Here is a 16049-nt window from a genome sequence, read left to right as displayed (position 1 = left end):
AAAGAAGCAGAAATATGTATTTCCCCAATAATCTGAAAACTTCAATAAATGTTTTCCCTCAGTAGGATGTAGCTGAGGAATCTGGGGACCGTTGCTGGAGCCAGCCGCTCTGAGAGGAGAAAGCGAAAAGCCAGTCCAAGTGCAACAACTGCCAGGACAATAAAGGCATCTGAAGGGGTTCAAGAGTAGGAGGAGTTTTTTTGTCTCTTCAGTGTTGTTTCTTGATTAATATTTCCATGTCAGAACCAGCAAAGCACACTTCCAGATCACGCACAGGATCTTTTTCTCCTTACTTGGGCAACAGAACGTATAGGCAGGACAATTGTGCAAACAAAGATGCGTGCCAAGCCCACCGCACCGAAGGGAAGAAATAAAAATACCAGTTATTTAAAACACGTGTATTAACAGAGGGGTTCACCTCTCCCCTGCCTTTGTGCTCTGCTGACATCACAGAGGCAGATGAAAAGCCTTGCTGGAGCATCAGGCTGGCCCCAGCCCCTAGGGGATGGAGGGGCTTTGCTCCAAGAGCCTCTGGCCTCCCTGGGCCACCCATTGGCGCCTGCACCATCATCCATCGTCACCTACGCTGTCACACACATACCTCTGCCCCAGCAAAGTCCTGGGGAGGAGGACACAGATGCAGGAGGAGCTGATTGAAATTCCCACTGCTTCCCTGTCAGGGAGAAGTACAGCTTTGATTTAAACAGAGGGGGGCAAAGGAAGGTGGGTGCAGTGTCATGATACCTGATGTGGGAATGCTTCTTGCATGGCCAAGCCTCATCTGCACAGGGTTTGCAAGATCTCCAGGGTACAGTGATGGATGACAACCACAAAGGGACAGGATGCAGACCAATCAACTGGCTGTAGCTCTTTCCCCCTCCCATGTCTCTCTCCCCAGCCTCCCTCCCCTTTTCAAATGCATTCAAAGGATTTCAGCCCAAATGTTCCCAATTTGGGGCTGAACGGCATTCCCAGCATTTGTGTTTTGTAAGATGGATGGAGGGATGCAGAACAGCAAAGGGCTGGTACCACCCAGCCCCTTCCCACAGTCCTGCTTTGCACCAGGAGGCCAAACCCTGAGAAGAAGTGCCAGGTCCTGCCTGGGGGCCCTCCATTCCTCAAGCAATTACAGCAACGACGTGATCTGGGTGTTTTAACACTCGGCAAGGAGGGTGACGCAGGGTCCTCAGGGAGATAATGGGAGCCAGAAGGTCTTATCAACTTCTTGGAGGGCAGAGTCAAGCCCTTCAAATGAAAGCCCTTGAAGAAGCAGAGAGGATCTTCCCTCAAGTGTCAGGCACATTTCAGCCGTTTATAAATACCAACGTCCTCCTTGCACCACACTCGGCCTGGCAGCACCAGTTGCACCTTCAGCCCTGGACCTGGTCCTAATTGAGCTGAGCACCTGAGCTTGACTTGGCCAGGGGAAGGCAGGATCAGGCCTCAGGTGTGTGTGTGTTTCCAGAGGCACCTTCAGCTGTCATTGCTTGGTTCAGCCTTCTCTGGTTTGAGCTATGTTTTTTTCCCTACACAGACCAAAAAAAGGGGTTAAACCGAGCTTTTCGGGAGCAGGACAAGGAAGTCATTTGGCTGGAAAGGGAGCAGGATCCTTTCTCTCCCTCTTGCACCCCATTCCTCTCCTGCACATCCCACTGCTGAGAGCACTGTCCTGCTGCAGAACCTCCCCAGGCACCCCGATGATGAGCTGTGAACCCTAACAGGAGAGGGGACAATGGCATCAGACCCCAGGACTGAACCCAGCCATGCTGGGGGCTTCCCAGTGCATCCATACTGGGGAACCAACACACAGAAGAGGAGGGCATTAGCCTCGTACCCCCTAGTCCAGAGATGGGGCTCTCCCCAGGTCTCCGCACCCCATGGCTCCACCACCCAGCCCTTTCCCGGCTGATGCTCTGCCATGTAGAATCCCCCAGGGGTACATGGGGGGATGCAGCCCCCAAACATGCCCACCCCCGCATGGCCAGGCTAACCCTGTCCTTCTGCTGCGGCACGCTCAAACCTGCTGAGACCTCCAGAGGGTGGGAAAGGGGCTGAGATGTCCCAGGGTAGTTGGTGAGCCCCAACACATTGAGGGGTCTCACCTTTGCCAGGAACAGGAGGATGTTAGCAGCACACCACCTTCTGCCAGCTAGGCTCATAGCTAGTAAAAGGGTCTGTGTTTAGAAGGAGAGTAAATAAAAATCTCCTAGGGCTGTTCGTCACACAGATTGGGGAGAGGGGGTAAGCACTGGCATTTTCCTGAGCAGCCCCAATCCCTCTGCCCTTCCCTTGGAGCCCCTGGGAAGCAGATGGGTTTGCTGCTGGTTGCAGCCCACATCCAGGCTGCAATCGTTGTGCTTTGCTAGAAAGGGAGCTGAGCCCCCTGCCCTCCTCATCCCTCCCCAGCTCCTGCCACCTGTCAAGGGCAGCGAGGTGACGTGGGGAGGAATTAAACCTGGCTGAGTTCTGCCAACCCTGCTACGAGGTACCTAGCACAAGTGCCACTGGTTTCCAATGGGATCCCAGGTCCGGGTTTCCCTTGGATCCACCTCCTGTTTAAAGATGAGGGGGGCCTGCCCCAAAAGACGTGTGATGTTTTGGGGGTCGCTGAGTTTATTCCTCCAGTCCTGGAAACAAAATGAGATGGAGGCTTCAGTCTCTGCGAGGCCAGTCAAATCTCCCGGATTTTGGGGTGGGTTCAGCAGAGACCCACAAAACTGCACAGGGGCTGGTGGCTGGCTGGGCTGCTGGGAGAGCGGCTGGAGGGTGAGACGGGGCGGGGGGGGATGGATTTGCCAGCGATGCCTCCCCGGTGGCCACCGGCCAGCCCGCCCCGCGCCGGTTCCTGCCTCTGCCCCCGGGTTCCTCCTAACGAGGTTTCCAGCTCAGCCGAACCCCCGCGTTGCTTTCGGGACCGCAGCCGTCCGGGGCTGGGGAGGGGGGTGACGCAAACCGCCGCCCCCATCCTCCGATTTCTCCTCCCTTGTATTATCGAGGGTTCGAGTTACATCAAACGAACGCGAAAGCGGGGCCAAATTGGGGAAGGGGTGCAGAAAATATTGTCACTGATTCATGGAAAGACGGGGGGGAAGGGGGGTGGGGTGGTTTAAAACCCTGTGCCAATGCTCCCTGTGAAAGGGGACGGCCCGGGATTGCTTTCGGCGGTGGTCCCCGTGCAGGAGTTTGTGATGGAAAGTCTGCAAAAGCCATTAGGACTTTTGTGCTGGGGCACTAGAAAAGCAACGCAGACACCACTCACTTTTCTAAATAAACATTAGTCTTAAAAAGTTTGCACTGCTGACCCCCGCAGCTCTGATTACTTGTAATTCTCTGAACCATATTTTAAGGCTTCAAACTATTTTTTTTTTTTTTTTTTTTTGCGGGGAGGGTGCGGATTTTATTTTTTTTTTTGTTCGTTCCTCCCTGCAGCCTTGCCACAGATGTGCCGCTAGTACTGTGTGCTGCGGGGGTGGCGGGCCGGAGCCGGGGGGGGGGGGGCCTTTCTACCCCCCAGGCAGGTCCTTATTCCCCAGCCCGGCAGTCACAGCCTTTCTGCCCGTTCAGCTTCCTCCACGTTCCCCCGGAGAAGCTTTTTCTTCCTTTCTTCTTTTTTGGAGGGGGTTGGGACCACATTCGCGATGCCGTTCCCCACTTAGGGGAGGACGGGGGCGTGCGGGCTGCGGCCCCATCCCCACCAGGCTGTGTCCCCAAACAGCCCCGGGACCCCTCCCCAAACCCCCCAAACAGCCACATCTCCGCAGCGCGGTGGAGGCAGCTGCACCGAGGTATCATCAGTATAATTGGAAGGGTCACATGTTAAACCCTGGCTGTTGTTGGCGGTAATGTAGCTGTGTCCCTCGGTTGCACATTTACCGATTTCTCTCAAACCAACCATTGTCACAAGGTTCATTCCAGGAGGAGTGATCCAATGGGTTGCCACGGCAACTATAATGACATTAAAATAGAGGCGGCAGCCGCCTCCCACCGCACCCCCCCCCCACACTACCGGGCACAACCCTCCCGCCCTCCGTGCCTCTCCCTCCTTAAAAAGCGGCAGCAGCCCGGCAAAATCCCGCACCTTTTCCCTCGGGGGAAATAACACCAGTACCCAAATGCAAACAAAGTGGGGGTGATGGGGGGGGGGGGTGTGGGGTGTGGTGGGGTATGATTTATTTAAACCTTCCCGGGGAAAGCGGCCGAGGGAAAACAAGCGAAACGCGGTTGTTCCGCTCTCGCGGAAGGTGAAATTGACAAATTCTGGTCAGTTTCCAGCCTCGCGGGGGAAGGAGGCGGGGGGCGGTGCGCGCTCCCGCCCACGGGAAAGGGCCAGGATTTGGGACCGGGAAGGAGCGAGGGTCGATCCCTGTCCCGAGCGCTCGCCGGGAGTGGGGAAAAAGGTACAAACCTGTGGGTTACAGAGCCCCCGCCGAGGCAGCCGCGGGTCGGGCAGCGAGACCCTCTCCCTCGGCCCGGCCCCGCGCTGGAAATCCACTTTTCGCCACTTGATCTCCGGGGAAACGTTCGTTTCCGATTGATATGCCTTTATTATTTCTCATCGGCGCTGCTACGCTGCTTTCCCGCATTTTTATTTTTCCCCTCGCAATTTGGGGCGAGAAAAGATGTTTAAAAAAAAAAAAAAAAAAGACCCGTGTTTCCTATTATCACAAGACACACTTCCCTCTCGGTGAATATTTCCCATCTGTTCTGTCCCGGACACATAAAAAAAACAAGACCAAAGAATACTGTGCAAAAGCAAAAGGAAAATTCTGGGAATGCCAACTATAATATCAACTGGATCTGGCGGGGGCCTCCAATATGTCTATTTTCCATATGGGAGAATGTACTGCCCGTATTTCGTCGCCGGCAGCCGATAGCAGCGCCTGAAATCGGTCTCTCCGGGATTACAGCGACGCTTTCCCGAATATCATTCCAGATATCTGAGCGGGGCCGGGAAACGAGTCGTTCCTATCAATTTCTCTCTATTTTTTTTTTTTTTCCACGGGAGTCCGTGGGCAGGAGTTTACCGAGCAAGGACGGAGGGAAAAGACCAGACAGCTCCTCTCAGAGCCGTCGTTTCATTTCCTCCACCAAAATGTGCCCGACACCTGCCTGCGGTTGGGATAAATCCTCCCTCCGGGCAGAACCCGCAGCGTACCCACGGCTGGCAGCGCCAAAAAAAAAAAAAAAAAAAAAAAGTTAAAGTGGGGGGGGATTCGGCACAACCAGAACCGGAGCCGCCCGCAGCCGGTTCACACGCGGTTTGCGGCGGCGGAGCGGCTTCCTCCAGCCGGCCCCGACGGCGGAGCTGCCAGCTCCGGCACCGGCAACGGCACCCGGCCGTCCACGCCGAGCGTCCGTCAATGGCCCTGGGTCAGAACGGCGCGGGGGGGCGGACTTCAGGCTCCCCCTTCGGAGCGCCCGTCGCGGACGGGGAAGGGGCCGAGGCGCGCTGCGACAGGGATGCCGGGGCGTGGGGGTCTGGGGATGCAGGGTCTGGGGGGGCACCGCTTGGCCCCGGCCTCCCTGAGAGAGCTGCCTCCCTCACACAGAACCTCTGCAACTGCGGTGCTGCCCCCGGGAGTCGGGGGGACCCTATTCCTAATACCACCCACCTCTCAGCAGAGATGGGGAGGGGGAGACACGGGGATACCCCCATCCCCCCGCAGTCTGGCCACAGCTTCCCCTGGAAAACGCATTTGGGCTGGTGGGGGGCACACCCGGGGTGGGTGGTTTCGCCACCCGCGGTTCCCCGAGGGGACCCGAGGGTGCGGTCTCCCCCCGGGAGCTGGGACGGGAAAGAGCCGCCGGGATGGGGGGAAGGACCGGGCAGAGCCGCGGAAGAGACGGAGAGGCGGCCGCGGGTGGGTCTCCCCTCCCGCAGGGAAAAGTGGGGGTCCCGACCCCCAGCCACAACTCCATCTCCTTGGGGCAGGGCGTTGTGGGACCCTCCGCGGTGCGACGGGAGAGGACCCCCCGGGACGAGGGGAGGCTGCCAGGGACGCAGCGGGGGCTCAGCTCGCCGCAGCTCCCGGGAGGCCAGAAATGCCCTTTTCGGCCATCTCCTGAGCTCAAGAGCCGTCAGAAACGTCCCTCTGAAGTGATGATCCCCTTGGCAGGGGCTTATTGAAAGAGATACACAGAGCAGGAGCACGCGAGAGGAGATGTGAGCGTTGTGGGGCAGGAGAGAAAATGAAATTAAAACCCAATTAAAAAGAAGAAGGAAAGAGAGAGAAAGGTGGGAAAACGAAATTCTCCTCCTTGTGAAACGTGTCGGGCTTCTCCCGAGCAACTGCAGAAGGGAGGCCTTTCCACCAGGGTGGATAAATTTACTCGTGTCCCACATGACCGAGGGTGGGGGACCCGGGGACGGGGGGGGGGTGGAGGGAGAAGAGAAAGGTCATGGGACTGGGATTTGGGTTGTAAGTCACAGAGGAGACGTGGATTTCAGCGCCGGGATCCGCGTTAGGTGGCAGTGGCTTCGGGTTTTGCAAGAAAAGTAATTAAATAGGAAAAAAAAAAAAAAAAAAGAAAAAAAAAAAAAAGAGGGGAGAGGAAAGGGCATTTAAAAAATAAGCCCAGTAAAATCTCGGGGTGTTAACGGCGGGAAGTTGCGTTTGGGGCAAACAGCTCCAAGAAAGCGTCCCTGGGAGACCCTGTTCTACTAGAGAAGGGGCTGCCCCCCACATACCCGCCCCGCGGCGGCGGGGGGTGCCCGGCGCTGCACCCCGGGGCGGCTCGGAGCGCGGCCTCCCGCCCGGCCCCGGCTCTCGGCGGAGCCCTGCCCGCTCCTTTTGTTGCCTCTATTTTGCGACCACGTCTTTCCCCTGGGAAGAGGAGATCCCAGGAGATGCAGGCGGAAGGGGGGGGGGGGGGCAGCACTGCCCCAAGCCAACCGCTTCACATCTCCCTCCCCTCGCCCCCGCGCACCCTACCGGGACCTGCGGCGAGGGGGGTCCATCTGCCTGGACCCTAGCATTTTTTGGCCCTATCCCCAAACGGGGGAAGTTTTTCCTTCTCCACTTACTTTGTTTAAATTTAAAGCGACAGCGGTGACCAACCCCCCCGTCCCCCGTCCCCATCCCGCCGCCAGGGGTCCGGCTGACCTGCGGCCGGGGGGTGCCCCTAACATATCTCCGCTCCCACCCGGCGTAGGGTTTCCTACACCCGGGGGCTTGTCCTGTGTCCCTCACCTTTCCCTCTGCCCACGGTGATGGAGGGCGGGGGGGGGGACGGACACCGTGGGAGCCACCTCAGGTAATCTCGTCCGGGTGGCAGGAAAAATTCCCACGGATTTTGCAGGGAATCTAGCTGGAATTAAAGGCGATCGTGTGCCCTGCAGACGGCTCTCACCACTGAGGAGGGATTTGGGGGGGAGGAGGGGGAGGAGGACCGGGGGCTCATTCAGGTTACACGGACTTTCAGGGGACCCTCCGCTCGCCTCCGTCGGCGGGGAAGAGTGGTGTATGCGGAGTCCCTTTGCGAGAGCGGAAGAAATCGCCGGTGTTGGTTTAACCCGTTTCGAAGCCCCGGTACTAACGAAAGACGACCGTGATTTGACTTAAAAGTTAAAGTTAAAGCGGGGAAATCGAAATCTGATCGAAGCGGACAAGGACTGCCCCGAAAAAATACTTCTCTGCCACCCTGCGACATGGAGCCCGACCCTCGATACTCAGAAAGGATCGGGGGGTGGGAGAAACGCCGCCAGATCGCTAATAAGAAAGATCCCGGTGCGCCGACACGAAACTTCCCCGGTAGGAACCGACACGCAAACTCATTACACCCCTTCGGGCTTCCGCCCGCCCGCTCAACGGGGAGGTGGTCTCCCGTGCCGGTTTGCGTCGGGGTTTACGAGACCCGCTTTGGCACACGGAGAGAGGAACGATTACAATTCACTCCGTATCCATACCACTATCCATGTATCTGATTTATCCAGAGCCCCGGGGGAGGGATGCGGGCGGGCAGGGCGGTTAGGAAGAGAGGCATCCCGCTTGCTCACGGCTGGGAAAGGCCGCCGGTCCCCGCGCTCCGGGTTCCGGGATGCTCGGTGCCGGCTGCCCCTTCCCGGGTGGCGGGTGAGCGCACCCCCGGGACCGTCCACCCGAGGAGATCATTAGCATTTGAATGATGAAGGAAGAGTTGAAAATGCGCGGTTGAACCCTGCCGAGAGTGGTTTTTTTGTTTTTTTTTTTCTCGCGACCCGGATCGCAGCGTCACCTGTTGCTGCCATGGGCTTGGGGTGCCGAGTTGCATCTTATTTAATAAAATAATAAAACGCGAACCGGTCCCGCACGAGCGCGGGGGAGCGGGGACCGGCACACGGTCGCCCCTGCAACCTCGCCTGGGCCGGGGACACCGCCTCCCGCACGGTTTACCCCCGTAAACGCACCGACGGGAGGGTGAAAAGGGGGGGGGTGTACGGGGGTGTGCTGCCGGGGGTCGCCGTGCTGCCGGCCGGGGTGCTGGGCTCCGGGAAACTCCATGAGCTTCCCCGCAGCCCACCAGGCTGAGGCGGAGGAACTGAGCTCGGGGGGTGGGCAGTCCGCCGGTGCCTCCCCTGGTTCAAAGGAAGGGAAGCCCCCCCCCATCCCCCGCTGCGGCCGGGCGAGCGATGCCCGGGGCTGGACAGAGTTAGAAACCTCCTGGAAAGAGCGGGAGAGCGGCCCTCGATGAACCCGAGACGAACCGGTTGAGACTGGAGAGACCGATAGGGAGAGAAAGAGGAAGGAAAAAAAAAATTAAAAAAAAAAAAAAAAGGGAGAAAGAGAGAAAAAGAGAAAGAGAGACGGGAAAAAAAAGATGGAAATAGGGAAAGAGAGGAAAAAAGAGGAAAAAAAAGATAGATGGGGGAAGAGAAAGAAAAAAGAGAAAAGGAAACAAGAAAATAGGGAGAAAGAGAGAAAAAGCAAAAGAGAGAAAAGGGAAGAAGGAGGAAAAAGGGGGAAAGAGAAAGAAAGAGGGAGAAAAACAGAGAGGGAGAAATAGGGAAAGAAACAGGTAAATAAAAGAGTGAAAGATAAAAAGGAGAGAGAGAAAAAAGAGAAAGTGAGAAATAACGAAAAAAGGAAAGAAAGAAGGAAACGAAGAAAAAAAAAAAAGAAGAAAGAAGAGGGGGGAGTGAGAAAAGAGAAAGAAAAAAAAAAGATTAAAAAATAAAAGTGGATGAGAAAGAGAACAGGCGAGGAAAAGAAGGAAAGATGAGCGGTGGCCTGAGAGGTGAGGGGAGAACGTGGGTCCAGCCCTTCTCCTCGCCCGACAGACAAACGGAGGGGAGAGTGTAGGGCCCTGACCTACCGCGAACATCTCAAGGAGGATTTCGAAAGCACCAACTTAATTTCCAAGGCAATTTTCCTGCGGCTGAGTCGGCTGCGAGAGCTCCTCCCGCCCTCCCCAGATCGGAAAATGATCTTTCTTTTTTTATTTTTTTTTTTTTTAAACCTCGTTTCTCTACTTTATGCGCCGGGAAAGGGAAGAAACGAAAGGGAAATGGGGAGAGAAAGAAGATGCTGGAGGGCAGTTATTTTCCAAAAATAAGAGGCAGGAAAGTGCTTTCAGGTCGAGCACTGGGGCACAGGGAGACTGGGCGTTATTATTAAATCCTAAATCCACCGTGAAAACGGGAGTTTCTGCGCAGTCACAGGGAAGGGCCAGGGCAGGCCCGGAGGAAGGGCCGAGCCACTGGAAAAGATGCTCTTGATGTTTAAAGGTGGTTTCTATAATCCGGGTTGATTTATTTTTGTTCGGGGCTGCGAGGAACTAGAAAGAGAAAACCAAAAAAGCTACCGGGGAAAAGAATAAGATCTTGACCTTTCCTAATTCTCCAAACCGGCAGTAATGGAAAGCAGAAGGTGCCAGGGGAGGAGGCAGGAGGCGAGGGCCGAACGGGCCGTGCAGCGGGGCCGGCCGGGCCGGGGTCCCGCAGCCCGCAGCCGGCGGGTGGGAGCCCGGCTGGCGAGGGAAGGGCCACTGGCTTTATTCCTCGGGACCGGCTCGACTTAGTTAAGCGAAAGCAGAGAAAGAAATCGCGTCCGTCCCTCTTCCCGTTGCCCGTCCCGACGGGGATATTCAGGAGCAGGGTCGTTTTATCCCCCCCCGATAAACCCGAGGAGAAACCCCGTTTTCCGCCCCTGGCCCGGGCTGTGCGCACACGGAAAACCACCGCGGAGTAAATACTCCGAGAGCTTCGCGGTTTTGCTACAACCCCTTCGTCTGACATATAGAAAGGAGGGGAGTGAGAGCACAAAGAAAAGAAACAAACAAACAACAACAACAAAAAAAAATTAAGTCCACAGATGTCTGACCAAAGGGAAACCCGCATCCCTCTGGCCCCGCTCGGGAACAGTCGCCGAGCGAAAGGGAGAATGCCAAAAAAAAACCAACCAACCAAAAACCAAACCCCAAACCTGCGGCAAAGAATCGGGCCCCGCGGGGGGAGAGGGGTGGCCGCCGGCGCGGCTTTGCCCGGGGTTTAACACCGGCAAAATAACCACCGAAAGGAACCGCCGAGAACCGGGCGGATTCGCTTACGGACGAGAGGGAAGGGAAATGCCAGGTCGCCTTTTTGGCCAGGGACTCCCAAACAGCGACTGCAACAGCTAATTATTTTCCTTTCAGTGCTCGGTTATTGCTGGTGTCCTCCCCGCCTTCCCCCCTCCCCCCCCCCCCCCCCAGTAAATAAATAAAACCCTCCTTTAGGCAGCGAGGCGTGAAAAATGATCCTCGCTGAACGCTTAAAAATAATGTCCCGTGAAGATCGGGGCTGCGGAGCCAGCCAGCCCCGTAATTAGGAGCCATTATCCGTCCCGTCTCGCCGTGGCAAGATCTCGCCTTAAACCCCCGAGCCGAGCCCGGCCAGGGGTTCCCAACCCCAGAGGTACCCCCCCGGGCCCTTCCCCGCCCCGGCGGCCGGGAAGCAATCGATTCCCGGGGGGGTCCCCACCGACCTCCCCCGCAGGTTCCCCGAGCAACGCAGATATTTGCAGGCGGCGTGAGTTTGACCGGGGCACGGAAAGAGCTCGGGTGCTTGAGGGAAATTTAGGGGCTGGGAAAAATCTAAAGTTAGAGCCGCTTGGGGATCTTCCACCCTCACAAAAAAAAAAAAAAAAAAACCAACAAAAAAACAAACCACCAACAACCCAAACGGCGCCGGCGCTCGCAGCCCCCCGCAGGCCCGGGGGGTACCGCAACTCCCAGTTAAGGGGGGCAAATCCCCCGGCTCCCAAGTCAGCTTCAATCCCGGCCGCCAATGGCGGCTTTAAACCCCGCAACGACTCCACAAGTCAAAAGAAGGGGAACGGAGCCAGGGAAAGGTGTCCCAGAGGCAGACCCCCCCCCGTCCCGAGCCCCCTCCTCTGAGCGTGTGGGGGAAGGGGTCTCTCCGCTTCCCCGCAGAGAGGACCCCCCTCCGTCCCTCCAAACCCTGAGACCACCAACTTGGAGAACCCCCTGCACCCAGGGGGGGCTGCAGGGGCGAGACGCTCTCGTTCATCCCCACGGGCACCGGTTGCTATTTCTTATCCGCTCCTGGCACCCTCGGCTCATTTTCCTGCCGCACTTCGCAAACAAACAAAGTAAAAAATAAATAAATAAATAAATAAATAAATTTAAAATCGCTACTTTATATTAAAATAACCCGCTCCCCCTCCCTCTTCCAGACACACAGCCACCACCCAGCCTCGCCGCACATCGCTTTCTTCCCTCGGATCCCGTCTCCTCAAAGCAGGCTCAGTTATTAAAGGAGACTGAACAAAGATAGCCCCGAGAGCAGCTATCAGCGCATTTTAACTTCATCAAAGACTTCAGGGGAGAGGGAGAGGAGGGGTCTGGCACCTTCTAGTAATGAGCTTGTCAGGAACACCCCTGCCAGAGCAATTGAACAATTTGCACACAAGCAAAAGAAAAAGGAGCGGGGAGGGAGGGAGGAAGGGGAAATGCTACAAAAGCCCCTTCAATTTCCAACCATGTGCTTGGCAATCTGGAAAATAGATTCATTGGCCTCCTCTTTTCTCCCATGTCGAGTCTTGTAGCCCCTTTTGTAGGAGCTGGACATGAAAGGGAGACAACCAAGTGCCGGACACGAAGATCGCTTTTCAAAAGCAAATGTGTGTGAAGGCGAGATGTGAGACCGCTCGCTGCGGGGAGGCGGCACGTTCAGGAACAACATCAACAAACTGCGCGGAGGTTCGAGGTGGCACAGACAGGGGCAGAGGAGGAGGGAATAAAAAGAAAAAAAAAAAAGGGGGGGGGGAGAAAAGAAAGGTCGACACCCCCCCCTTCCCCCGTCCCCGGCGCACACTGCCCGGCTCCTGCCCGGCCCCGCACAAAGCCCCGCTCGCCCGGGGACCCGCTCCGTTCCCCGCTCCCTGCCTCGTACGTCTCAGCTTTTTTCCTTTTTCTCCTTCTCCTTCAGCTGGCTGCACGGGCAGAAAGGCCTCGATTCTTTAGATCAGGGACCCTGCCAACAAACAAACCAAAGAGCCACGTTTGGTCCCTGAAATAAATAAAAAAGGGGGGGGGGAGAGAAGATGTTTGGAGGAGAAGGGAGCGCTTAAAGATGTTTATTTACTTTGTAAGTTGTTGCAAAACTTAGGCGGAGATCAAGTTTCATTCGGTCATTCAAATGCTGCAGGCCCAAGGGGGACGTGTGTGCGGGGGGGAAACCCTCCAACTTATTTTCTCATGTGTCAACTTTTCCAAACAAAATAAAGGGAAGCAGAGGGGGGAGAGAAGGGAGAAACCTTTCTCCCGGCCCCCACTTCCCTCCCCTGGAAACAAGCAGAGGGTTGTGGGTTTGGTTTTGGTTTGTTTTTTTTTTTTTGGGGGGGGGGGAGGGGGACAGGGGGGACACACACCAAAAAGCAAACAAAGAAATAAAAAAATAAAATTAACAACAACAAAAAAAAATGGGGGGTCCTTTCCCTTGCCGGCCCGCGGACCCAAAGAAGGGGGACACCACCCCCCGGGGGTGGCACGGCCGGTGTGGCAGCGATGGGAATGGAGGCGGCGCGGAGCAGCCCAGCGCAGGCTTCGCGCCCGGCCGCGGAGGGGAGGGCTCAGCCCCGCGGCCGGCCCAGTGTCGCCAGCCCGAAGGTGGGAGCCACTCGCTTCCCCGAGGCCCGAGCGGGGCTCTCGGCTCTCAGCGTGACAAAGGACATCGCAAAGAACGATTTGGATTATTATTATTTGTTTTTAACCAGGTCACAAACATTTATTAATTTACACCAACGGTGGACAAAATTCTGTTGCCTTTTCCACATCAAATTATTCACAGATTCTCTCAATAAAATAGATATGACGGATGCACAACCAGTGAAGAGTTAACTGGACTCCGCTCATTAGCTCCCGAATAATCTATATACAAATAATTACCAATACACCAAAAAACCCACGCACGGAGGGGGTGGGAAAACGGGGGATCGAAAAAAAAAAAAAAAGTAAAAAAGTATGGGAATTCTCCAAACTTCCTGAAGGATCGTATTTTCTTTTAAACGTGCATTTGAATGTCTCATTGGAGAAAAAAAAAAAAAAAAAAGAAAAAAGAAAAAGAAAGAAAAAAAATAAACCGCAGTCCTGAGTTCCACCAACTTTTCTTCTTAAAAATAAAGAAACCCTAAACAGTGCCTTTTAAAACCAAACCCGAAGCTTCAAAGAAACTAAAAATAAGATCGAGCCATTAAAACGTTTTCTTTGAGAGTAGGGGAGAGACAGACACACATGGCAAAACCGCCCGGGAGAGAGATTTGCAGGAACGAAAACGAGCTCGCTGCCACCGGGGCCGTCTGCAACTCCCCTGGCCACTTTCCCAGGCGGTTTGGGGGACCCTCGCGGAAAACCCGCACCTCTCAAAGAAAACATTTCCGACCCTAAGACCGTTTCTTTCTTAACATTCCTCCCCTCACCCCCCGTAAGACGTTGCGTGTTCAACCAGCCCAAGTCCCAGCTTCTGTTACGGCCAATTTATAAATACGCTTTGGCGATTGCGGGACGAAATCGTGTTATTCTTCCCTCCCCCCCCCTCCCCCGCCTCCCGCCCTCCCGCTTTATTTAATTTTCTTTTTCTTTCCGAGCAAAGAGACACAAACAGATCTGGATGTCACAGAGCCTGGAAATAAAGTAAAAATTAAAAAAAAAAAAAAAAAAAGAAAGAAAGAAAAAAAAAGAGGAAATATTTCCTACCTTAAAACACAACAGGAGGAGATGGGGGGGGATGGGGAGAGGGGAAAGGGAGCATTTTCGGAGGTGGGGGGGGGGGGAGAGCTGGGAAGGGGCCGTTTGCTTCGCGACTCTCCCCCACCCCACCCCCCCCCCTATTTCACCACCACCACCTCCCCGGCACACTTTAAAAATGACAGCTGCTCAGGGTTGTGATTTTACTGGAAAAGTTCTGGGCCGGCTGCAGGAGCGGCTCGTGTGCCAGGCTGACCTGGGGCTGTGCCGGGGCCAAGGCGGGGCTGAGGACGGCCAGGACCTGCGCCGGGGGACCCGCCTGGCCGGCGGGGTAGGGCGCGGCGGGAGCGGCGCTGGGGTTGGTGCTGGGCGGCGGGGGGGGCACGGCCCCCCCGATGATGTTGTCTATGGAAAAAGAGGGCCGGGAGGGGTGGTTGGTGCCGCCGCCGCCGCCACCGGCGGGCGTGGGGTCCGGCTTGAGGGTCTGGAGGAGGGCGGCGGGCAGGGCGGTGGGGCTCAGCTGGGGGTGGTAGAAGGATTTCCTGCAGTTCAGCTCGCCGCCCAGGAAGGAGGGCAGCCCCGAGGCGGCGGAGAAGACGGAGGCGGCGGCGGGAGGCGGCGGAGCCGGTAACGGGCAGTGCGGCGCCGGGAAGGGGAAGGCTCCCGCGGCGCCACCGCCGCCTCCGCCGGGGTGGTGGTGGTGGTGGTGGGGGTAGCCCTGGAGCTGCAGGCCGTAGTTGTAGCCGTAGGGTCCGTAGGCGAAGCCGGGCAGGAAGGCGGCGGGGTCGGCGGCCCCGGCCCGCAGCAGCAGCTCGGGGTGCGGGGGGTGCAGCTGCTGCTGCCGCTTGAAGCGCTTCCTCCGGCGCAGGAAGCTCCCGTTGTCGAACATGTCGGCGGACTCGGGGTCCAGCGTCCAGTAGTTGCCCTTGCCCGGGTTGCCGGGCTCCCGGGGGATCTTGACGAAGCAGTCGTTGAGGGAGAGGTTGTGGCGGATGCTGTTCTGCCAGGCGGGGAACTTCTCCCGGTAGTAGGGGAAGCGCCCGCTGATGAACTCGCAGATCTCGCTCAGCGTCAGCCGCTTCTTGGGGCTCTGCAGGATGGCCATGGTGATGAGGGCGATGTAGGAGTAGGGCGGCTTCACCAGCGGGTTCTTCCCCCCCGCGCCGCCGCCGCCGCCTCCGCCCGCGGGCGCCTTCTCCCCGGGCGCGGCGCCGCGGGCGCAGGCCGGCTCCGAGCCGCCGGCGGGGGAGAGCCGCTCCGGGGACCCCCCCATGCGCGCCTTGGCGGCCCCGCTCCGCGGCAGAGCGAGCCCCAGCGGATCGCCGCCGTCCTCCTCGTCCTCTTCCTCCTCCTCGTCCTCCTCCTCCTCGTCCTCGCTGTACTTGCCCCCATCCTGGGACGGGCCCACCACGTCGATATCCGCGTCCTCCACCTCGGAGAGCGGCTCTTCCTCCGGGGAGCGCTCGGACATGATCCCGCAGCCGCCGCCGCCGCTGCTGCCCAAAGTCATTGTTGTGCGGCCGGGGCGGCCGGGGCCGGGCTCCCCCCCCCACCTAGCGGCGGCTCCCGGGATGGGCCCGGGGCCGTGCCGGAGGGCTGCGGGCCGCCGCTGGGACTCCGCGCCCCGCCGCCGCCGCCGCCGCTCCGCGCCCCGCTCGCTGCTGGCGGGGCCGCGGCAGGGCTGCGGGGTGGTGGCTGCGGAGGGAGGGGCGGCGGAGGGGGCGCGGGGCGGGGGCGGAGAGACGGGACGCCCGGAGGCTGGGCAGGGAGCTTGGAAGCAGCGATAATAAATAATAGTAATAATGATAATAAAAGGAGAGAGGAAAAAAAAAAAAAAAGGGGGGGGGGGAAGCGGGGGGTGCGGCGGCTCCTTGGCTGGGCTGGGG

At 57.4% G+C, this 16049-nt stretch overlaps 1 protein-coding gene across 1 annotated transcript; it reads right to left on the bottom strand.

Annotated features, from left to right (window-relative positions):
• Nucleotides 1-14335: 14335 nt before the first annotated feature.
• Nucleotides 14336-15673, bottom strand: FOXD2 (forkhead box D2). The gene has a single exon (XM_074152409.1). It carries the CDS (start codon nucleotides 15671-15673, stop codon nucleotides 14336-14338), a length of 1338 nt encoding a protein of 445 aa, XP_074008510.1.
• Between the last annotated feature and the right edge of the window lie 376 nt (nucleotides 15674-16049).

The sequence above is a fragment of the Numenius arquata genome, chromosome 8 (genome assembly GCF_964106895.1).
Source record: "Numenius arquata chromosome 8, bNumArq3.hap1.1, whole genome shotgun sequence".
In the NCBI taxonomy this organism is placed as follows: Eukaryota; Metazoa; Chordata; class Aves; order Charadriiformes; family Scolopacidae; genus Numenius; species Numenius arquata.
Note: the sequence above shows the minus strand (reverse complement) of the source record. Positions and strands in the feature narration are given on the sequence as shown.